Source organism: Leptinotarsa decemlineata, unplaced genomic scaffold, assembly GCF_025532065.1.
Source record: "Leptinotarsa decemlineata unplaced genomic scaffold, Ldec_3_MD MMD2_tig00026328_RagTag_RagTag, whole genome shotgun sequence".
Lineage (NCBI taxonomy): Eukaryota > Metazoa > Arthropoda > Insecta > Coleoptera > Chrysomelidae > Leptinotarsa > Leptinotarsa decemlineata.
Window position 1 is genome coordinate 27,239,701 of NW_027412688.1, and position 24,768 is coordinate 27,264,468.

The window sequence follows — 24,768 nt, forward strand, 5'->3', positions numbered from 1 at the left end:
TTCACGATATGAAAAACTTCTATGCAGGTTACCAAACTAGCTATGTTGTCGTTAACAATGTGTTTCAATGTGTTAACAATATGTTTCCTTCCAACTGACCCTTTCTATGAATAGTTGTTGGGTTCGAACCCAAATTACTAATACACTAACCAAATTTCAATTTCCCTTCTGTAAACAAAACAGAATTTATCTACTCTAGGATATATTCATGGACATATATTTACCTACAAATATTACTGAGCTAAGGTTGATTCACTACTCCACCAAATAGCGAAACCGCTTTGCATCCCGGGTCGCGTTTTATGAGAGAATTGATATACTTACGGACACATTTCCCCTGCTTCGTTGCGTTTATCTTGAGGAGAACCATCAATATCAAAGTCCTGTTTCTGAGCGACGTGTCTATTCATTTGAAACCTTTATTTTCTGATCATTGATGATTTGATATTTTTGATCCTTCTATGTCGGTGAAATAAATGACGCTCATCAACATGAATCAACAACAAATAACTTTATCAATCCAGTATTTCTTTTCGTACAGAAAGTCATTCATAATAGAAAAACATGATTACTAATAATATGAACTATTCTGAATGTTTCTATTCATGATAATTCCAATACACGTTTCACTACCTAGTAGTGTCCTCAGTCGAACTGGTACTCTACACTACTTCACAATGCTATTTTTACAAATCATCGACCACAATAATTAGAGATTACTAATTGGTGAACAGGTAGTTTCAAAAGCAGGTATGCAGCAGGTACAAAGCAAGTATATTATCGTTACTGATGATTCCACTATTTCTAGAGAATTTTTCATAAAAATTGATTTAACAGTGGTGATAGATTGACTCGTTGTTGAGGTTTAACGTTCATCAATTCCCAGGTTTCATTTTTGTCTTTGATTTTCTGTTTGTAGTGCATCATGGTTTATGTCGACGTCGTGTTTATTTTCCAACAGATTGGTTTTCTCTAATTCAGAACCAGTTTTGTGTTCTGAGATTCTGGTTTTGAAACTTCTGGATGTTTTTCCAATATGAACTTCTGGACACGAGCTCCATTATAGTTTGTAGAGACCCAATTTGTTGTCCTTGTCTATTTTGAATTTGTCTTTTTATATGTCTACCTAAGGTGTTATCAGTCTTGTATTGATGTTCTTGATGTTCCATTATTTTATTAGTCTACTAATCTTTTCCGATGTTTTCCCTATATATGTCAGTGTGCTGAAACTGCCAGTATTATTTTTGGTATGAATACATACTTATTTAATGGCTTGTTTGAATAGTTTGCATCGACGATGCGATGTGATGAATCATGTCCTGATTGTAGTTGTTATTTACTGTCATCTATTTTATTTCTTCATTGAAGTTTTTTGTTGACTTATAGCGATACTAATGAGTATTCGGATCATGCTGTGGTAAGTTGCTAGTTGATGTGGATATTAGGGTTAGGTATATTAGTAGTTGAGATCGATGATTTGTGCAGTTTACATTGTAAAATAGTGAAGAACGTATTGTAAATCAAGTCTTTATTGCAAAAATGTTTAATATTGATTTCTACCAAGTAACAGGCCAGTGCATTGAAAATTTGAAAGTTTATATTTTTATTGATGACAGTCAAGAGCTTTGCCTTCAGCAAATATACATTTCTCTAGACTACTCAGAATAACAGTTATTTGTGATATGAGTGTTAAAAGTAAGGTTTCATTTTGTGAGTGAAAAAGTTTGCGAAACGAGCGTAGCGAGTTGAGAAATTTAACGAACAAAATAAAACTTACTTTTAACACAAATATCATACAAAGTTTTTTGTACAACTGTCCTGTTTTCATAATAAAATGGATAAAATGGAATTGTGTGTTCCTGACGATATTGAAGAGGCTGCAAAAGGAGCTTCAACTGAATTATTACCAAAAATATCGGCTCAGCAGTACGACATCGCATATTCTAATTTTTTTGTTAGTCTATCTAGACGAGAAATCAAAAATATGGAACTCGTCAACTTTGTGGAGCAGGTTTTCAATGATAAAGTCGAGTTCGCTCGTTAAAAATGGTGTTGATACAAGTAAATATTTCGAAGTAATAGCATTCTCAAAGCAAAAAAATTAAAGTTATAGGCCCAGAATGATAAAAAAATCTTACGTTTGAACTAGTCCAGAGGTTTATAAATGAGGCGCTAGATGAAAAATATTTGATGATAAAAGTTGCTACTGTTTTTCTAATATATGGAGCCTGCCAGCCTGAAGAGCTGTGCCATTTAGAATAGAAGGCATCAAATTAATGGATGAATCATTGATTGTTGAAACTCCAAATACAAAAACGAAAATTCCTTATTGGCAGAAACATTGACTATTTTCATAAATACGTTGCATTACGCCCTTCTGTTATCAATCACCTATGTTTTTTTTCTGAAATACTCAAATTATAAATGCAGTGCCAACCCATTTGGTATAAACACGTTTGGGAAAATGCCTTCTACCATTGCTACCTCTCGGAACTAATGAAATATGCAGGTCACTGTTTCAGAAGATCTTCTGCTTCTTTGCTAGCAGAATCAGGAGCAAATATAAAGGATATTAAGAAGCACGGAGGATGAAAGTCTACAACAGTAGCTGAGGGTTAGATCGATCAATCCATCTCTTATAAAAAGGCTATGGCTGGAAGAATAATCCCAACAGCTAACTTCAGCGTAACAGCATCGTCCTGTTCTTCAAGAATTAGATGTTGATGCCCATGAAATTGTCACCTCAGATAGTTCAAATATATTACAAGCATCTTCAAGATCACAAGGTTTAAATATTAGCAGTTGTTCTAATTATATTTTCCATGTTATTGTTCACAAATAATAATAATAATAATGTAATTAATGTATATAATATATATGTAACAGAATTCAATTGTATGTATATCTATTGTTCATAATGAAACTTTCTTGAAAATTGAATAGTTATGTTTTGTTTATTGCCATTTGGTTGAAAAAATTGTGTTAAAAATATTTTTAACACTGGTGTTAAAAATATTTTTACACTGGTGTTAAAAATATTATCAACACGCTACTTTGTAAACATCATCTTTCAAATCCTTGACAACCATTAAAAATGTTACTTTTAATGACAGTTCCACAAAAAAATATTTCAACCATCTACTGTCATAACGGCAGAACTAGTTTGTTTTTAGGGTTGTAAGCCCTTACTTCATAAGCAGCAGTGCTTACATGAAATTGAAAACATCGGTATGAGATACTACTACAACTTCAGAAATAGATTCGGTCACACAGTGAGTTTGCTTCGCCTGACATCGACAGGTATAAGGAATGTTTTTTCAGGCATATTTCATTAAAAATTATTCCAAAAATCGATATCGTGGTAAATATGAATGAACAGGACTCATTAATGAAAAGTTACATGTTTCCATCCTTTTCTGCATCATGGTCCCAATGTAACTTAATCATTCAATTGAAACTACTTATTCTATTGTTCAGTAGAGAATGCAAAATTACAATGGTTTTGTCATGAGCTCTGTTCCAAAATGAAAGATACGTGCTTTCGGAACATGAAAGTAAAAATCTGGTCCATATTATATTGAACGTGAACGGTTGATAATACATATTGGGTGTGATACATGACTGAATGCACCGCAACAATGGTTGGAAATCACACAGAGGAATACAGGTGTGTATTAAAAAAAAATTGAAAATTACCGTTGATGAACGAAACGTTTTTGCAAATATTTCATGACACCATATAAAGATCTGTACGAAATATACGAATATATTTCAGCCTTCGGGAAGGCGGGTCGGCATCATCAGCTAATAACCACTCTCCACACCGTATGGAGGTGATCACTAGGTCCAAAAATCATGTGCGCTAAGCAGATACAATGAGCTAGGAATGGCAGCCCTCGACGTTTGTCCGGACAAAGCAACACGACTTGATCTTATGTTCCGAGAGCAGAGAGGGTATCATTCCATAACAAGAACTCCAATAATCAGAACAACCGTTTCAACAAAGTAGTTTGGATTGACTCTGCCGAGTTCAAAGAGAAAATCTCCATATTTCATCAGTTTCCACTCAACTTTTTGGAAAGTATTCGCCTCAACCGGAACTGATCTCCGCTTTTTACGTTTACATAAAACTGGATTCATTCAAACGAATATATTGAAAATGATGTTCGCAAAATGAGTAACACGAATAGAATATAAATTGATGGATGAAGCCGTTACTACGTGGTAGGAAATCATAATGAAGAAAAAAAATTGAAACTATGTTTTTCACCACTTTTATTTGTAACTAACCTTACTGGAGTTTCGTCCTATAAGGTCATTTTCATATTCATATAAAGTGGTTGAAAATGTCCTTATAGGACGAAACTCTTTTCTTCATTAAAATAGTATAAACGTACGAGAAACTCTGGGTCTCGATAGAAAATGGAAACGACAAAATTATAAAGTAGTTTTGAGGGAGAAATATGAAGATATCTGCCTGGAGAATGTTCCTAATTATCATTGTTTGATTTATGTAAAAGTATGAATTTTTAGTTCGGAGGCTGCTGAGGGTATTGAATGTTTGGTGCATTTTGAATTCCAAAATGTCTATCCAAAATGTCTATCCAAGTTCGGATAGACATAACGAATTGGTGTCGAAACGCCTCCTGGTGTGCTAGAAATTTTGACACAAGGAGGTTCAACGAATTCATTTTACCCTTTTGAGGGTCATGGAATTTGAAAACACCTTGAATTGTTCTTAATTTTAGACGTTTCACGGACCACGTTCCATATTCACGAATTTCCTGGAATCAAGGAACCCATGGACGAAATAATGGAAGGAGATCGAAAAGAGAGTGATCTCCATATTCCTCGAAACTCCTTTGAGGGAACATATGCATTTCAGTCTAGCGACTCGCCCCATCGGAGTATAAATGCCTACATTTCATATTTTATCATAGTGCCGCATTAGCTTGCAAACTCAACTCAAACAAAAGTATGTTCACAACTATCAATTTCAATTTTGAAAGAATGTAGGTACCTATCTACAAAACAATATCAAGGCAGTTGCAAACTTTTTTATCACGCGTGTCACATTGGTTCATCAGGCCGCTTGAATATATTTTGTTGCGCGGTAGTTTCGAATTCGCAATGACTCCTAAGATACTGATGGAGTGCAATTGTGGATAAAATGCTTGAGGTAACTGGCAGTATTCAATTCGATTGGGATTAGGTATGACGTTAGCCTGGTGGGTTAACATGGGTGGTTTTCTCCATTCACTCAATCGACCTCTGCGTGAACTGGTGGTTCAAGCCGCGAGGCTGGACAATCAATTTTCACTTCTTATCGTCCAACCCGTGTTAGAAATCACACGTTGACCTGGTTTATCCTTAGCTCGCACAAGATTCGAATTTTGAGAGTTGTCGTTTCCAGGAAGTCGACAGCTGGTTAACGAAAAAACAGATTTTGAATATCCTGATAGTCGCCACATAGTCAGATGTCACGCAGTAGGCTATCCTTGAAAGCTATTGCGGCCTTTTCTGAAGACTTAAAGAATTGGAACAATATGTATAGAATTGTTTCGTTAGATCTCAAAAGGCTGAAAAAGCACTTTCAATAAAAACTTTTCAGGGTTGAACATATAACTTCGTCATATGACAATCTACTTATGGAAAAAATAGTATTTGTATGCTTATGTATGCACGTAAGAAGTGATACTTCGTTCATTTAAGTTCATTCATATATTCCAAATCTAAATTCTTTTTCATAATATCGTCATATTGTATCAGACAACCTGACGATAGATTTTATTATTCTAAATTTCAAGATTACTTCAAGAAAAACATATTTGAATGAATCGATATTTGGAATTAATTTTTCCTGACTTCAATAATTATTACTTGTATCTTTTATCAATTCATTTGTACACTTGTAACATAATAAATACTAATGTTTAAAAAAAAATCTGTCTTCCGTTAATCAGCTGTCGCCCCCATACGAACGACAACTCTCAGAAGTTGAGAAACTTGTGCGAGCTAAGGACTAACGAGGTCTTACCTCTTAATGTGTGATTCCTAATAAATGTAAACATTTATTTCATTTTATGACGTAAATAAATGAAACATACCTTCAGTTAACCTCAAATTCTACGAACGTACTCAAAGTAATATGTAAAAACCACTTTCATCACTCATAATCACAATAAATTATTTTCAAATCAATAAATCACAAAACACGTGTCATAGGCTCAAAAATACTTGAATAAATATCGTGAGTATGTAGATGTAGATGTTATTTTGAAAAACTGAAATGTTTCTCTCCGATCGCGACAAAGAACGGTTGTGCCGATAACGACCGTCCTCAAAGATGGCACGTGAATGTCGTTGTCGGAGTGGATTCCGAAAGTGAGGCGTCTTTAAAATGAAGTCAATTTCGAATCAGATTAGATGTCGACTGATTTGACAAAGTGGTGGGATAATAAATATATTATTTGTGGAAGTCATATTGTGAGGACTGGCAGACCCTTTGTGAAAAATGGAAGTGTTTTCATATATGAAAAAGTAAATGAGGAAACGTAGGGTGGCAACATTGCCTCAAGCCAGACAGCTACGCCCCCGGACGAAGCTTTTGTTCACTAATAACAGAAGGAGTCTGGCTAAATGCGCTCGACTGAGAAGCAACGGCCAAATAAACTGAAGAAGAAGCTAACTTCAGGGTTTCGGTTTTATCGACGACATTCGCGGGCATCGTATGAATTCACTCTCATCATTTTTTCCTAATGCCTCAAAGATAAAATAACTTCAAAAATGAATTGGACACGCAGGCCCTCCTTTTGAATGGTTCCGTTCATTGGTGAAAACTGTAAGAAAATCTGTTCGTTAATTTTGGAGTTTATCACGTTTTGATAGTTGCGGCGGAAAAATGTTCTTTCAATATGTAGTTATTTACATAACAATTGTTTTTTGAAAATAAAATTGTGATTGCAGAATTTTAATAAGCCTGCAGCGGTGGAAATTTTCAGGTTTTTTTCAGTCGTATCTAGTAGGTAGAATAAAATCCTCTTCAAAGCAAGAGAAGTTCTATAGTTACAACCATAATGTAGCAGAAGTCTCGATTCACGAATTCAGGGTAAACATTTCATTTTTGTGTTGTTAACACAACACAATCAGACAAATGTTTAGATTAGAGACTAACAATTACACTGTTTATCTCATTGTGGTTATTCAAACTATGTAAACAACCATTTCAATGCAAGTCTGAATTATAATGTATAACGCATGGATGATATATAATGAAAGTTTCATTGATAATGATTTAATTTTCAACCAACTCGCTCCCAATGAGAATTCACCAGCAGTCGTTTATTGATTTTCCAGATAATGTATTCATATTTCCCAACATTTCTTAGTGTACTACTTTCAAGATGGTCGACTGTAATGGAATGTGTCATATTCTGTTCATTGATTGTATCCGAATAAAACCGTTGTTTTCGTTTCTAATGAATTTTGAGAAAAAATATTCCGTTTGATTTTCATTATTGAATTTTCACATGTTTCATTCTCCTGCTGAAACACAGTTGTAAATATAGGTTTCAACAACAATCCATACTGTTCGTTTGTTTTATGTAATTGGATTGTCGCTTTTCAATTATTCACCAGTATATGTTTCGAGATATTCATTCCGATACCAATCCTAATAACTCCTGTAATTCAATCAAAATATTTGAAATATATTTCGATATTGGAAATTCTTTGTCAGTAAAATATTTAAAATGTATTTATTTCTCCTTATTTCATTCGAAACCGCAGTATTTGATATCAATATTTGATATCATCAAATGCTCTGCCTAAACTACTGAAAATATTGTTCAATGAAGTTATGAAATTTTATTACAAATTAGAATATAAGGAACCGACTAATGATTTATATAAACCAAGAAATATTCAAGACATATCAATACAGATATACAAACTCAAACTTTGCACCTATATTGATCTGGCAAATAACAAGTTGAAACTCTCAAATTTGATTTTAGAAAAAAGTAGTGGTCAACATAAATATTGAACAAAGAATTCAAAAAATCGTAGGGTTTTCCATTTAGATCAGATATTGGAAACAATCTATTCACTATAGTGGTTTGAATGATGATTAAACCATCATTGAAGAACGTCAGCAAAATGAAAGAAATATCTTCTGTTGCAAACTATTATATTATTATCAATATATTGATAGATGTGGCGGTTACTACGTGGTGGGAGAATGGTAAGAAATGGTAGGAAAAATGATAAATAAAACTAACTATGTGTTTATATCACATTTTCAAACGAATACAATGAAAAGAGTTCATTGTGTTCGTTTGAAAATATCCTTGTAGGACGAAACTGCATTAACGTTGCTTACACATAAAAGTGTAAGGGAGTTTCATTTCTCATTTTTCATTATTATCAATTTTTATATAAGTAATACATTTCATTCAAGTTGAACTCCATCTGTACTTTTTCATTCTGTTCTTTTTTCCGTAGTATAAACATTATCTATATTCTTCTTGGAAATGAATTGTTATCATCATTATTGTTTTTTTCCCAAGGTTCCGTTGATCAAGTCTCATCCTTAAAGCTCCGATACATTCGAGAGGGCGTACCAGCATTATCAACCAATAATCACTACCCATACCTTAGGGAACTCATCATTGGGTTCAAGAATCATATGCCCTAAGCAGTCGCAGTGAGCCAAGAATAACAGCTTTCCGCATTTGTCCGGCTGAGATTTCTGCCTTAGTGCGGCAATCGACATGAGCTCAAGTTTCAAAGGTAAAGAGGGTATAATTCCACCAAGGACTTCAAAAATCAAAACAATCATTTCGAGAGAGTGGTATGGATAGAGTCTGTAGAATTCGAAGATAATTTAAGTATATTTCATCCCTTTTTTGTTCTATTTTTGGACGATATTCTCTCACAACCAATAGAAAACTACTCGACGAATATCGTCTTGCTCTGAAGGTCAAGATGTACTTAATCAGGTTCATCAGCTGGTATGAGCCTGGAGGTGAGAAATGCATAGTTCCAATAAATTCGGCGTTTCTCATTCAATATCGATTCCGGTCAACACCGTTGAAGTGCCGTAGGTAGTAATGAAGCAAGCGCATGAGGGATGTAATTTTTCAGGAACCTCTATACGTATCACGAGACTGTAGTACTTTAGCCCACTCAATCTGAGAAAAGCAAAAGTCAGGCGCTTTGATGAGTCGAGGTCTAAAATATTTTTGAAGGAGGCCCAGTACATGGGCTTATCCTTGTATTGCTGCAGGAGTGAAGTGATCTCAATGGCTTTCAAGTGGGCCTTTTGCTGAACAGGTCTAACTTGGTGACAGAGTTGAGATCACCAAGTTAGTATCGAAAACTAAACTGAGTTCATCAACAGCTCAGGCAAATACCCTACAGAAATTTGCTTCTATTTCTGCTCTCTCATAGTTGCGAATCATGCAGAGAAGGGCCCCCTCCAGTACCATTTCGTCATGTAGATACTACAAACTGAAAAGTCCATGACCACCTTGATGTAGATGCATCAATTTTCACTTCCTAACTTTGAGTTGATACAGCTTCTCACAGATCCACTTCATTAATCCAAATGAGTAGAGTGAGATGAGAACGGCAAGCGTATTAGTAGCTTCCCCGATATTCCTGGTAACCAGATCTATCGAAGTTTGTGCTGACATTTACCGCGGAGAGAGTTCTTCAGTGCTGTCACCTTTCGTGAGAAGCGTTGTTCCACCCCGCGGTAAGTATACATCTGAATGGCATTAAGAACGTGCCAAATTCTTTCAACTATGAGCTATACATCTTCCCCGTTATTCCCTTATCGCCCTGTTTTGAGATGGACCGTTGTATATTTGTCTATCCCAAATTTGACACCGATAACATGTGTGTACCACTCTCAAGGATGGATGCAGATCCGTTCCTACAGAGTTTTAAGTTTGCCTTTGCCTCCAGTTTCCGGGGGTGCCACAGTTATACAATCCAATATTTCTGTGTGTGTACAATAAAAATAAAACTTTGTACGTTGAACCAGCGAAGGGTGTATCAAAATCTTTGGAACTTTATCATTCCAAAAAAAACCTGTCCACATCAGTGAAAGATACAAGATTTTTTAAATGAATATCATGAAAAGAATTGCAAAAAATGTAACAAACAGTATTTCTCGAAGATTTGACATAAATGGACAAGCCAGATGACACAAAAGCAGCACAAAGAAATAGTTTTTCGCTTCATGTACATGTTGACTTCGAAGCTATAGAATATTGCATTCGTGCCATTTTAGGTGGAGTTATTTTTTATCAGAAGATCAACGAATCATTTCTCTTGAATCGATTGTTATTAATACCCTCACATCGTAAGCTTTTCACAACGATAACAACATATGATTCATGCCTATCTATATATGTATATATGTATGTGTATATATGTATATATATTGTCAAGTTATTTATTCATTTTATTCGTTTATTTATCTATATATTGTGGATTTATTTATGTATTGTGTATTTATTTATGTATTGTGTATTTATTCATGTATTGTGTATTTATTCATGTTTTTATGATATTTATGATATTTATTTATGTATTGTGTATTTATTCATGTTTTTACGATATTCGTGTATTTATCTATGTATTGTATATTATTCATTCATTAATTCATGTTATACTAGGCGATATCACGCACAAGAAACATCTTTTTCGAAAATGTTTCTTTTGTGATGCCTTTGTTTGTTCACCCCTATTTTATAATATTTTGTTGTGATCATTATGGTGAATAAACTCATTATTATTATTATTATTATCTATATGAAAGGGACTCGTGAGTAGATCTTTCACAATCAAAGTTGAACTTTAGAACCAAAACTTACCTCGCTATCGTTGCTGTGCAATTTGAGGACGTATCCCGGAAGCAGATCTTTTCTGGCGTTGACATCTTCAAGAGCGAGATGGGCAGCCGGCATACATGCCTGGCCACCCTGCCAGCCGCCCTCGCCGGCAATGGGGAAAATGCCGCCGATATGTAACACGTTGCCATCATCGGAAAAAGAACGTTTGCCGCCGCCCAATCTGAAGCCGGTAAATAAGAGAATCAAGAAGATTTTCATAGCAGCGTTGTCGTTGCATAGTGGTGAAGACCAGTACTGAAACAAATAACAAAATAATAATGAAAATGAAAGAATTTGTTGAGAATTATAACATTATACGCTAATGAATAGATACAAATTTGTCAATGGGATGCAAAATTGGACCAGGTCCTTGAAACATCGAATAGAAGAAGAAATGGCTTTCTGTATCGAACCAAAAGGTACACTATTTGATCTAATAGTTAGTGATTCATTTGGCGCAATAGTGTCCACGATCAGTGCACATTTGGATTTAAAATCCTGAAGGAAAGTATTGATGTTTACACTATCTAACAAAAAAATTACAATTAGAATTGATTTGCGTAATGCTAGTCGAGAGACAGCATTTTTGTTCTATTAGGGAAAAGGTATTTTCAATAGGTCCCAGGGTTCCAGGTTCCAGAGGTTTTCAATTCATCAAGTCACTTGATTGAGTTGAATAATTCTCAAACTATTCATCAGAATAGTACAATACGAATTTGTGGGGCACATCACCGTGAGTTCATGCTCGTCGTTTTTCCAATAGGTGTCCAAAATATTATGAATTCCACAATATTCACAACACAGATCATCCACAGATGAACAGTCAACTCAGTTAATATCTGCATCTACATTAGGAGAAATGTATACATAGCCAATTATAAGTTTTTCATGAATAAACTCATGTATTAACGAGTCTTCATCAAAAAATTATGTCTGTTTCTTGCAGTATTCATTGTCCATTGAGTTTGGATTCGTAAGACACTGAGATAACATGTCACCATTGAAAGAAAATCGATATATTTTACTTTGGAAAGAATGCGTCTTTGATTTCATTATTTTCTTATCATATATTTAGCTGTATAGGTACTTGAATCTTGACGCCTTCAATTCAGTTTGTTTGAAGGTGGTTAACAATGTTTCGAGGTGCATTTCATCAGTTCCGACTTCCATTGTCTAATATGATATTAATTGATTTGAAATCGCTGAAAGAATCTGTGAAAAATTAAAAAGATTAGCTGAAAAATAACAATTATATCGAGCAAAAAAAAATGAACTTACAATGGAAAGATACAAACAATAACCAGAAAATAAAAATTGAGTTATTAACACAAGATGAAAATTGAAAAAAAAATATAAACAAGAAATGAAAAATAAAAATTGAAAGATTTCAAACCAAGTTATTACACGACGTTTCGATTGTTAGTATACACAATCGTCTTCGGGTGATAACTGATTGGAAAGATCTTACTATTTATAGGTCATTCGAGTGCTTTCATCTATCCCCTCTTCCCTCTCTCCGCTTCATGGGTTGTAGCGGAAGCTGACCGTTTGGCGTGAGTTGGTCATGTTTTTCAGGTGAAACTAGCCACTAGCTTGGTCGTGTTTTTCATGCGAAACTTGCCACTAGCTTGGCTAAATGCGTAGTTGGACAACATATATGCGGCTTCTTTGAATTTTCTCCTTTACCAGAGTTCCTTCTTGTGGATCATTTCAGACTGAGTCCACTTGATGTTATGTTGATGAGTTCAAACATACTCTGCTATTCCTGATTTGCTGGTTCCTCCTCGATGTGTGTGTTTTTTGTGCTCGGCAATGCATACTTTCAATGATCTCTTAGTTTCACCGATGTATGATTCTCCGCACTCACAGGGTATCCCGTAAATGCAACTTTTGGAATCGCAGTCCACGTTTGGTGGCCTGGTTTTCGTGAGGCTGGTACGGATAGTGTTCCCAGATCTGAAGCAGGTTCTGATGTTATACTTGGACCCGATCCTTCTTATCCTTTCCGACAGCTCTTGCTGTCTTCTAGCTAAAGCTTGTTCCAGCATCACTTTGGAGTAGCCATTCCGTTGAAGGTCATTTTTGATGATGCTTAGTTCCTTTTCGAGACCTTCCTTTGTATTACAGAGCCCAAAAGCAAGGTCCAGTGGAGTTTTGATGGTTCCTCTCTCAGTCGATTGATGGTGGTTGGATTCCTGGTTCAGATACTGTCCTGTGTGAGTGGGTTTTCGATATACAGATGTTTCCCATTTAGTGTCGGTCCTCTTCACCAATACGTCTAAGAATGGCAATTCGTTGTGGACTTCCTTCTCCATTGTGAAAGTGATGGGAGGACTTACGTTGTTGATGTGCTTCAGAAAGGTGTCTAGTTTTTCATTCCCATGGTTCCATATTATGAAGGTGTCGTCCATGTATCTCAACAAGACTCGGGGCTCCTTGTGGGCTTCTTCAATGGCCAGAGTTACAAACAGAAAGTTAGAACAAAGTCACCGATTACAATGGAAATGGCGTGTAGTAACTTGGTTTTGATTATTTCTTGTTGATATTTGTTTTTAATTTTCATCTCGTGTCGATAGTTCAATTTTCATTTTCATTTTTTGGTTATTGTTTGTATTTCATTTCATTGTAATTACAGCTTTTTTGTTCAATATAATTGTTATTTTTTAGGTGATCTTTTTAATTTTTCACAGATTTTCTTAGTGATTTCAAATCACTTCATATCATAGTAGACAATAAAAGTTCAAAAAAATATCTGTTCAAAATCTGTTTTTCCGTTAATCAGCCGCAGTAATGAAATTCAATTCGGTGATATTCAATGATGCTTGAGGTTCAGTTGATTGTAATGAATCAAGTTTCATGTTTCATAATTGGGAAAAATACTACTTACTGGACTACAAGAACCTAACAAGCGGGTAATTCCTTATTCTCTGACTGTCTGAATCCTCATTTTCATCTTCAATAAACCTGAATATAGGATGAAGAAAATAACTTTTGCCTGATTTCTACTAAATATTCATTTCTTTCCACCGGTTTTGATTTGTTAAACCATTTTCAAGTGAACTGATAATTTTGACAAAACAGGTCCTTAAAATGTACAATGGATACAATGGGTACCTTTAATAACAAATGTTACCAGAATTATCAATACCAATATTGGAACATTAAATATTTATCTTCTATAACAGAGGTTATAACAGAACTTATTTCGTATAACGCTCACTTTGAAAAGTAGTTATTTTGTAGCGCCCCCTATTTTTTTTTCACCCCAATAACATTTTAGTCTCGACGCCTGGAGTTTAATTGAACCTATATTCTAAACGAGACTTTTTTTACCAGAGAAAGAGAGAGCAATTATAATGCAACTTAACAATATTATGAGTATCTTTTATTCAAAATTAACAATAAACAATATTGAGCATATATATGGACATCTACAAGAAACAAACCACACAATAAATAAAGAAAAATGAAAATTCACCATTAGTCTCGAAACCTGGAGTTTAATTGAATCTATATTCTAAACGAGACTTTTCTTACCAGAGAGAGAGAGAGCAAATATAATGCAACTCAACAATATTATGAGTATTTTTTATTCAAAATTAACAATAATCAATATTGAGCATATATATGGACATCTACAAGAAACAAACCACACAATAAATAAAGAAAAATGAAAATTCTCCATTAGTTTCGACACCTGGAGTTTAATTGAACCTATATTCCAAACGAGACTTTTCTTACCAGAGAGAGAGAGAGAAATTATAATGCAACTTAACAATATTATCAGTATCTTTTATTCAAAATTAACAATAATCAATATTGAGGATATATATGGACATATACAAGAAACAAACCACACAATAAATAAAGAAAAATGAAAATTCTCCATACGTGCAATGAAGAAAGGTAGATGAATTTGTTGGAAGCTTTGAAAATGAATAAATTGTATAGAAACAACAATTTCAAAACCCTCGATGATCAACTAGAACTATGCAGATCTCTCTTTGAACATTTGAAGGTAATTTGTTCAGATTTGTTTACTGCCTGTCTTCAAGCATAGCCCACTGACTTATAAGAAAGTTTTTCTTCCTTATTCAGAGGAATCGGGCAACTTTCGAATATGTAGTTGGTTAGTACCTCGTCCACTAGATGGAGTGACATTTTTGTTGTTCGCTCCAACTCAAGACAAGGAATGAAATACTCTGAATGAATTTCGATGGAATATCATTTACTTCAAGTTGACGATGGCCACTATCTTGCACTGACGAGTGGCTAAGGAGCCCGAAACCAGTCTGCAAGTGTACCCGTTCCAAAATTGAAGGTCGACTCGTTCAGTTGTATTGCCAATTGCATATACAGGAAATTTTCTGTGAAGATTCCTGCACTGACGCCTGTTGGATATAATCCAATGCCGTTCGTGGTATTAGCCAGGGGAGCAGTTGTTTTCTGATAGGCGTCAGTCCATTCAACCTACTGTGTAGGTATATCCGAAACTGACTTGAACATACAAAATTCATTTCTTTAGATTTTTCTCTTTGTGATTTCGTGAATTTTGACAACTAGTTTGGGATTCATTGGTAGCTGAAGAAATACACAAGTAAGTATTTGAGATCAATAGTTGGTAATCTTGATATACTATAGAAGATATTGAAGGTATTCAATATTAATCTCTACAAAATAAATAGGTTATCAATGAATAGGTTCAATGAACCTGATGCGAACCTCACTGTTGAATGTTCTGAAGGTCGCTTCATTGGAGAAAAAGTATGGTATCTTATACTGGTAGAATAGTTTTATCAGATTCAGAACTACTGATGTGTCAAGTTGAGAAGATCTGTGTTTTCTTGAGGTTAATATCCAAAATTTTACTTTAACTGATGACGAAAGTCATGGGAATAATATAAAAACCTGGCAGCTCGAAAGACCAGTGTTAGCTGTAATGAACCTGATGCGAACCTCACTGTTAAATGTTCTGAAGGTCGCTTCATTGGAGAAAAAGTATGGTCTCTCACACTGATAGGATACTTGTATCAGATTCAGAACTACTGATGTGTCAAGTTGGGAAGATCTGTGTCTTCTTGAGGTTAATATTCAATATTTCACTTTAACTAATGATGAAAGTCATGGGGATAATAAAAAAACTTGGCAGTTCTAAAGACCTGTGTTAGCTGTAACAATGACTTCGATTCCGAGTAAGTTCCTCAAGATTTTTGTTTGCAAATGTTTTTTCATTAGCTCGTTAATTGATGTTTCAAAATTATATTACGGAATAGCTATCTGGTTTATTCTTTTTTGAAGGACTTTCATAACTTTCAAGAGAGAGTGCTTTCATTTCCACTTGGCAAACCCGAGATGATCGGTCATGAAAAGGAGATTAGAATTCAAATATGTTGAGGCCTCAGTCAAAGTAAATCGACTGAGAAAATGAGCATTCAACTACCACCTAAAATGACGCCTTTCCTTCATCGTTTTTCCTATTACACGATTCGCCACTGATTAGAAATTGATCTGATTGCCCGACGCTGACAAAGTGAATCATAATGAAAAGCGAAGTGTTCGCTAGTCACGAAAGATTTGTTGAAGCTAAAGATTATTCCAAAGAATTGATGTAGCTACAATTAATCACGATTTCCAAAGAAACAAACACGCAACAATCAATTACTACTTGGTGAAATATTAGACGAGCAGCAGTACACTGATGCTCGCTATTTTAATTCCATATCATGGAAGTGAAATGGATTTATTATTCACCGACCTCTATCAATGGATAATTTTGATATACGTTTCAATGTCAAATATTTAATCTTTGTAATTAATTGATCAACATCGAATAGATTTCTGCATAGATTCTGGATTTGTAAACAACAACACAACGACTGAAACACAAACAGAATAATTAGGTCGAACAAATGAAATAATGAGAATCGGGAAAGGAAAAAACTATAGGACAATAGGTTTTGCCGATTGTCGGATAGATAGATGGCTGTGAAACTCTATTTAAATATAATTTTGCTGAAATAGAAATTCAGTCAAATCCATACACAGGCCGTGCTCTGTTGAAATACAGGGTGTAGCTATATAAGTGTAAAACATCTAAGGAGGTGATTCCTCATCGAAAAAAAGATAGGATCTTTCATATAAAGAAATTTCATTGGAGCATCCCTTGTTAAGATACAGCCCCTTGAAAGGGGTACATAAAATTTGTATAACAAATTTTTTCATAAGCACTAAAAAAGTTACAATATTGAAATTACCCTGACGTTTTGTACTACTAAAAAGACACTTAGCTAAAAATTTATTTGGTTCATCTTATGGTTGTAAGGAGTGGAAAACGCAACCCCTAAAATTTATTTCCTATGTGACTTTTTGTCTTATTATTTGTTTACCATTTAAACATTTATTTCCGATAGCCTATTTCATTCTAAATAAAAAATGTCTCTTGGGTTTTTTGCCCAAAATAAACCAGTTCGCAGCAAAAAACTATTTTACGAACAACTACAGAGATACATCGTCATGAATGCGAAAATACGAAACTAATCTATCTAGTAGGTTGCTATTAGCGATAGTGAAAATTAAATTGGTATGACGCTGTCAGTTTGTGAATTTTCGAAATTGAATTATTACTAATTGTGTGTTGTTGATCTGTTCGTAATTTGTTACTTTAATAATTCACTTGTTATTAAAATGGCATGCACGAATGAGGAAATGGCTGATATGCATTACGTTTACGGTCTGTCGCAGTGGAATGGATTAGAAGATTCTAGATTCTAGAAGATATGGTGAAATGTATCCTCAACTGCAGCATCCTTCACTTAGAATATTTGCTCGACTTCATCAACGATTACAAGTTTATGGTTCATTCGACAAAAGAACGCAGGATTGTGGTCGCCATCGAGAAGTACGAACACCACAGCTCGAGAAAGCAGTGCTTAATTCGATTGAAGAACAACCTACTACCAGTACTGGAAAGATTGCTTCCCAGCTAAATGTTGATCATATGACGGTATTTCGAATTTTGAAGGAACAACTCTTATACCCTTACCATCTGCAACGAGTACAGGCACTGTTACCTTGAGACTTTCCGAACCGTCTTGAATTTTGCAATTGGATGCTGGAAATGATTAGAAGAAATTGTGACTTTCTGAAGACGATAGAATTCACAGACGAATGTAGTTTTTCTTGGGACAAGATTATTAATTTTCGTAATTACCACATATGGGCTGATGAAAACCCTCACGGTATTGTCGAAACTAACCATCAAGAACAGTTTTCTCTCAACGTGTGGCTCGGAGTTATTGAATGGTGAGACATACGTTCAATTTTCAAGAGAAGTGCATCTAGTACTGCTGGAGGAAGTTTCTTTGGTCGTTAGAAGGGATATGTTTTTTATGCATGATGGTGTTACCGCCCATTTTAGTCAAGTAGCACGTCAGCATTTAACTGAAACATATGCAAATCAGTGGATAGGTCGAGGACAGAGGACAGAACTGGCCCGCTCGATCACTGGATCTCAATCCTCTCGATTTCTCTATTTGGGGCCATTTACAGCATTTGGTTTATCGTACTCCTGTTAGCGATGTAGAGGACTCAAGAAACCGCATCATCGATTCCTGCAGGGTAATCAGAGAGACTCCAGGAATATTTGAGCGAATACGTGGCTCAATGCGCCGACGTCTAGACGCATGCGTAATGTCTGAAGGTAGACATATTAAACATTTACTATGATTTCAACATGTTGTGTGTTTTGTTATTAATAAATTAGTTTTGTTTATTACGCTTTAATCGTTTGATGCAGGTACTAACTACAAAATAACAATAAATTCAGTTCGCATTTATGACGATGTATCTCTGTAGTTTTTCGTAAAATAATTTTTGCTGCGAACTGATTTATTTTGGGCAAAAAACCCTAGAGACATTTTTTGTTTAGAATGAAACAGGCTATCGGAAATAAATTTTCAAATGGTAAACAAATAATAAGACAAAAAGTAACATTGGAAATAAATTTCAGGGGTTGCGTTTTCCACCCCTTTCAACCATGGGGGTGTCTTTTTGGTAGTACAAAACGCCAGGTTGATTTCAATATTATAACTTTTTCAGTGGTTGTGAAAAAAATTGTTATAAAAATTTTTATGTACCCCCTTTAAGGGGCTGTATCTTAAGAAGGGATGAAGTTTCTTTATATGAAAGATCCTATCTTTTTTTCGATGCACTTATTCATTACACCCTGTATAATCTTTCTGATATCTGTTTTGTGTTTTCAAAAACTACTCCTCACGATTTGATCTCCACTATTTTTCCTTTGGTTGTCCAAAATACGTTAAAGCTCTATAATTTTGATTATCTACCTTATCAATAGGAAAAACGTCTCGAATCGCTTTTGCGTAGACTTTCTTGGTAAGTATTTTCTTTATTGATTCGGCTTCAAACCCATTGGTAACCACAATTTGCTTGATGATATTGAGTTCTTTATTGAAATTATCTATTGAAAGAGGAACATTGACTAATCTGTGAATCATGCTATTATAAGCTGCTACTTTGTGTTGATAATCGTGGAATCGTAATGTATAGGACGGTTTGTCATAAATTGATTCATGGGGAATCTAGAGAACTGAGGATACACTACAAAAACACACTTTTGTCTATTTTCCACGATATTTCTTTATTGTTGACTAGTTTCGGCTATTACACCATTTTCAAAAACTCTTTTGATATATTTTTTAAAATAAAGTTTGTGGAGATTGAATCGTGAGGAGTAGTTTTTCAAATTACTATGGATCTTCATCAAGTAACGGCCGAATGGAGAATTATGTTTTTCAGTCTGATTTCAGATTCTCATTCCAGAACTCATATTCAAGTAAAATAATAATACACTCAAATTTCATTGAAAATTGTGTTTCTACAAAAAAAATAATGAATGGAACTTAAGATGAATCACTACAAGCAACACACATCAGTTTTGAAGAGTACTGCTGTCAAAAATGTCAACTAACTCCAATAACTCAACTTAAATTGATTATAACAGAAACTAGTTTTTTTCATCTGATCATTTTGGGTAACTGTAGTGGTACCTATTGGTACCATATCTGATCATGATTAAACAGAAATCCAAATTCAATCATTCATTCTTATCTGTGTGCGGAAAACAAACCGAGTAGATTAGCTTCATAATAAAGTAATTTGCTGATACAAAAATACAGTCAACTCAACTCATTCCTGATCACATGGATGATATAAAAATAATGGATGAATATTGAGAACAATAAACCAATGAATGGCCTAGGTACATTATCACTTCCAGTTTCAAAAAATTTGTTCAACAAGCCAAGGTTTTTACGAAATGTCATGAGTTTGACAATTATTCATTTACAGTTCTGGAATACCTGTACTATTGAGTTTAAAATGCTCTGATAGCGATACAAGGTAGTGATTTGTCAAATCACTATAGATTGTATCATTTGAAAGAAACATTTCAGAATTTATGATTTTTTCAGTTTGGAAAGTTGAAAACTCAGATAATATCGTCGATCTTTGGATCCTTCATAATTTTTTTATTCTTAGTCTTCCTCTGATGTTGCAGAACATTGAAGTTGCTTGTGAAGTTGCATCTCAAAATAGTTAGCTGAATTCTAGATATAATATAGCTACTTCAGTGTATGCTTATTTCAATTTGAGTTTGAGTTCGGCAGATGCATATCTTCACCGGCAGCAGGAGGTTGCATATTTCAATGAGGATCTAGAAGTGATTTCGAATTGGGGTGTAACATTAGGTACAAATAATAATGGTAAAAAACATAGAAAGTTCAATTTCTCCACAATAAGTTCATTGTATAAGTTTGAAAATGTCCGTATAGGACGAAACTGCAGTAACGTCAGTTACAAATAAAAGTGGTAAAAAACATAGAAACTTCCATTTGTCTTCTCTTCATTATGATTTCCTGCCACGTGGTCACGACTACATCCATCAATTTATCACATACGTTGTTTTTGGGAAAGTATATACAATCTTGCAGAACGCAAGTACGTTTGAAGCCTCACCGAAATGAGCGGATCAGTATTCTCATACATAGCTGGGATACATAAATAATTACATCAATACTGGTCTCAGAACACTATAAGAGACTGTATAATTCGACAAACCAAAATAAACGTCTCTATACTCTGTACCAAGACTCAAGGAATAACAAACTATACGATGAGTGTGCTGGACATGAAGCATCCGCTACAGATATTGGGGTAGTAGAGTCTATGTATGGTCAGGACAAGATCAGGAAATTATTCGATGAGAAACATGGAGAGTATTGGAAACCGAACTAGGGCGCATAACCGGAAAAAAGTAAGAATAGACCTCTGAGATACAGAGCTGAAAAACTGCTTTTACACAGCAGAAATTGACTCAGAATGATAACAGGACCACTGTACATTGTTTATTTTGAAGTAACATAAACAGTATGGGACTTTCACTAGTTCGGACTTTCATTGTCTCATATATAAAATGATTTGAAATCCCTGAAACAACTAAAAAAAGAAGGAATAAAAATGAATAGCTGAAAATAACAATTATATTGAGCAAAAATAACCCCAGTCATCACCTGAAGACGATTGTAGATAATAACAATCGAAACGTCGTGAACTAACGTGGCTTGAAATCTCTTAACTTTTTATTTTTATTTTCATTTATATTTCTTTATTTTTTGTTCAATCTTTCTATTTTTACTTGTATGTTATTTCACTATTATTTTATTTCAGATTATTTTTGCATAATATAATTGTTATCTTCAGCTCTTCATTTTTATATCTTCTTTTTTTAGTTGTTTCACATTTTATATGTTAGACAATGTCCGAACTAGTGAAATTCGTCATGAAACATTGTCAATCACCTTCAAAAAAACGTTGAATACCCAGTATGGGACTTAATTACTGATATCTCGGCTACAGGAAATGTGATAGAATTTGGAAACAATGAATTTTATCCACATTAATAATGAAGGGAGCTGTGTTTTTCTCTCTTGTCATGTTTTATAAGTGGATTAAGGAAGCAATTTACGGCCAACCCAAATTATTTCCTGAAAAATACGACAAACATCCAACAAAGGACATGTTTCAACTAGTTCAGGGATCAATATTGTTTAAATGAGTGGAAATGCAGAAGATAAAACTCGATGGACCCAAAAATCTGTAGTGTTTCTCGAAAACAAATGAAACCATAAATCAGCTTCTTTCCAACTAACTGCTCAAAAATCTCCTGTACATGCAAGAAAAGGATTTCGTGCGATATATTAATGACAAGTAATCTTGAAATATGCCAGTTTGAATTCGTATTCTGAAAGAATGGAACATATCATAACATTTTTCTCGCATCATAAGTGAATCGCTATCCCTTCTTCCAATACTTTTTTGAACATTTTAATGCCAGTATTACTGAATACTTTCCTGTCGCTTTCAATCATCAAATCAAGTCACTATGGGGAAAGCAAAAATGGAAACTTCACTTCAGAAAGTATAACATCTAAAATCTCTCTCTCCGATATCAAACGGACGCAACCTCTTTCCTTTGAACTCACGTCAAAGACCAATATTTTTCCATTCGAAAAGCTGAGATACACTCCGAAAGTTGCTTCGGATCGCCAGACTTGAAAGAAACCTCACTCAACTGTTAAAAAATTGAAAATATATGGTTTTGACGGAGTTGAACCCTTATCATAGGCGCGGTACGTATCGACTTCTCTCGAAACCATTTTTGGTAACAAGTGAAGAGTCATCCGCCTCTCTATAGACACATCCCCTTCTGAAAATCACCTGTCGGGTTACTGATGCCGGAATTTGACGTTTTCTGTTTGAAAACAATTTCGTATGAGAAGTTGTATTATGTTTTGTCGAAGATATCTATATTCTGATGTACGTGTTCTCAGACTTCCACAAGGATGAATGAGGAATTAGAAATTTCATTATTAATTTTTTTTTTCAAAATATTAATCACTCGTGACCATCAAATCATAAGAAAGATTCAAAAGAAAGGTAGAGAATAAGGATAACCGTAGAAGTGTGTGGAAACAATGAAATCTATTGAAAATCTGTTAAAAAAAAGTTTTAAAATCTGTTTTTCCGTTAATCAGCTGTTGCCCCCATACGAACGACAACGCTCAGAAGTTGAGAAACTTGTGCGAGCTGAGTACTAACGAGGACTTACTTTTCCACGTGTGATTCCTAACACGGATGTGTTAGATAGGACGATGGAGAAATGAAGGTGGTTTCTATTTATATGTCTCATGTTCCAGGAGGGATATACGAGTATATACAGGGCTATTCAAATTCGTTTCTGTACACGGGGATCTCGTAAACGATAATAGATAGAGTGTTGGTTAAATTATGGCAAAGTTGTATATTTTAGATATCTATTCAATGATGTGAAGAAATCGAATATAGCTCTTTTGGTTCTGGAGATATACAGGAAAAACAAAAAAATCCCAAATAATTTTTTTGCCTATATCTTCTTTATTCGCAGACATATTGAAAATCTGTCCACATTTTGCTGTCGGCACTTGATGTGGGCTCTCAGAATATATCCATGAATCTTTTATACAGGGTGTCATCTGACTTGGGCTACCCCCATCTTTGAATTTTTAAATACGGACCTGTATTTTTTGTTGTAGTTTTTGGATCGTGAACGTTCACTTCATATTGCGAAAATTGAATTCAATTTTATATTTCGGGATGTTTCGGTAATATTCGATTATAATTGTGTGAATTATTCCCTTTTAAATTACGGCCCTGGAAATTGATTGACTGAAATGAATGAAAACATAATAGCAACTTCCATGTCACCGTATCTATCGTAGAGTTTTTTGAGAGTTTTTTTTCATTTTTAGGTACCTATTCATATTTTTTCTATTGCTCCGAGCGTTTTCTACAATGAACTTCGAGTAAGAAAACCTTTTATGATTATTTGAAACATATCTTCATCAAAAATATATTATATGTGTTTCAATAAGCAGAAAAAGAAATGATAGCAATAATAACATCCGAAACGAACACTATAATTCTAATGAAAATTGAAATGAAGTAATTTATATAGGTACCCAAAGAAATTATTGGCGCAATAAACGTTCGAATTGGAGTCCTTCCATTTCGAGGCATTTTTAAACTTGGTTTTTCATATTATTTATTGCCCATAATACACTTATTTGCTGCATTGTTGCGAAATCATTCAAAATCCTCATTCTCGAGTCTTCCACATTTTCTATCTCTCTGACAGCGTAAATCCTATTTTTCAATGTCCTCTCCATATAAAATAGTCCAGAATAGTGAGATCTGGTGATCTTGCAGACCATCTTATTGTCCCATTATTTGTTTCGAAATGGAAGGACTCCAATTCGAACATATATTGCACAATTAATTTTTTTGTGTATATAAATTACTGACTTCATTTCAATTCTCATTATAATTATAGTGTTCGTTTCGAATGTTATTATTGCTAGCATTTTTTTTGCTGCCCATCAAAACACATATGATATATTTATGTTGTAGATATGTTTCAGATAATCATAAAAGGTTTTCTTATTCGAAGTTCATTGTAGAAAACGCTCAGAGCAATTGAAAAAATATGAATAGGTACGTGAAAATGAAAAAAAAAACTCTCGAAAAACTCTACGATACATAGGGAGCCGTGAAAGTTGCTATTATGTGTTTATTCAACTCAGTCAACCAATTCACAGGGCCGTAATTTAAATGGGAATAATTCACACAATTATAATCGTATATTACAGAAACATCCCGAAATATAAAATTAAATTGATTTCTCAGTATGAAGTGTACGTCTACGATCCAAAAACTACAACAAAAAATATAGGTCCGTATTTAAAAATCCAAA

The 24,768-nt window shown here is 34.3% G+C and overlaps 1 protein-coding gene across 5 annotated transcripts in view; it reads right to left on the reverse strand.

The window, feature by feature from the left end:
- Positions 1-24,768, reverse strand: part of GABA-B-R1 (gamma-aminobutyric acid type B receptor subunit 1) — a 418,797-nt gene that overhangs the window by 191,186 nt on the left and 202,843 nt on the right. For all 5 annotated transcript variants that reach the window (XM_023161124.2, XM_074182810.1, XM_074182811.1 and 2 more), the window contains one exon: positions 10,884-11,156. In XM_023161124.2, the coding sequence (XP_023016892.2) occupies positions 10,884-11,156 (273 nt within the window). The remainder of the gene's footprint in view (positions 1-10,883; positions 11,157-24,768) is intronic.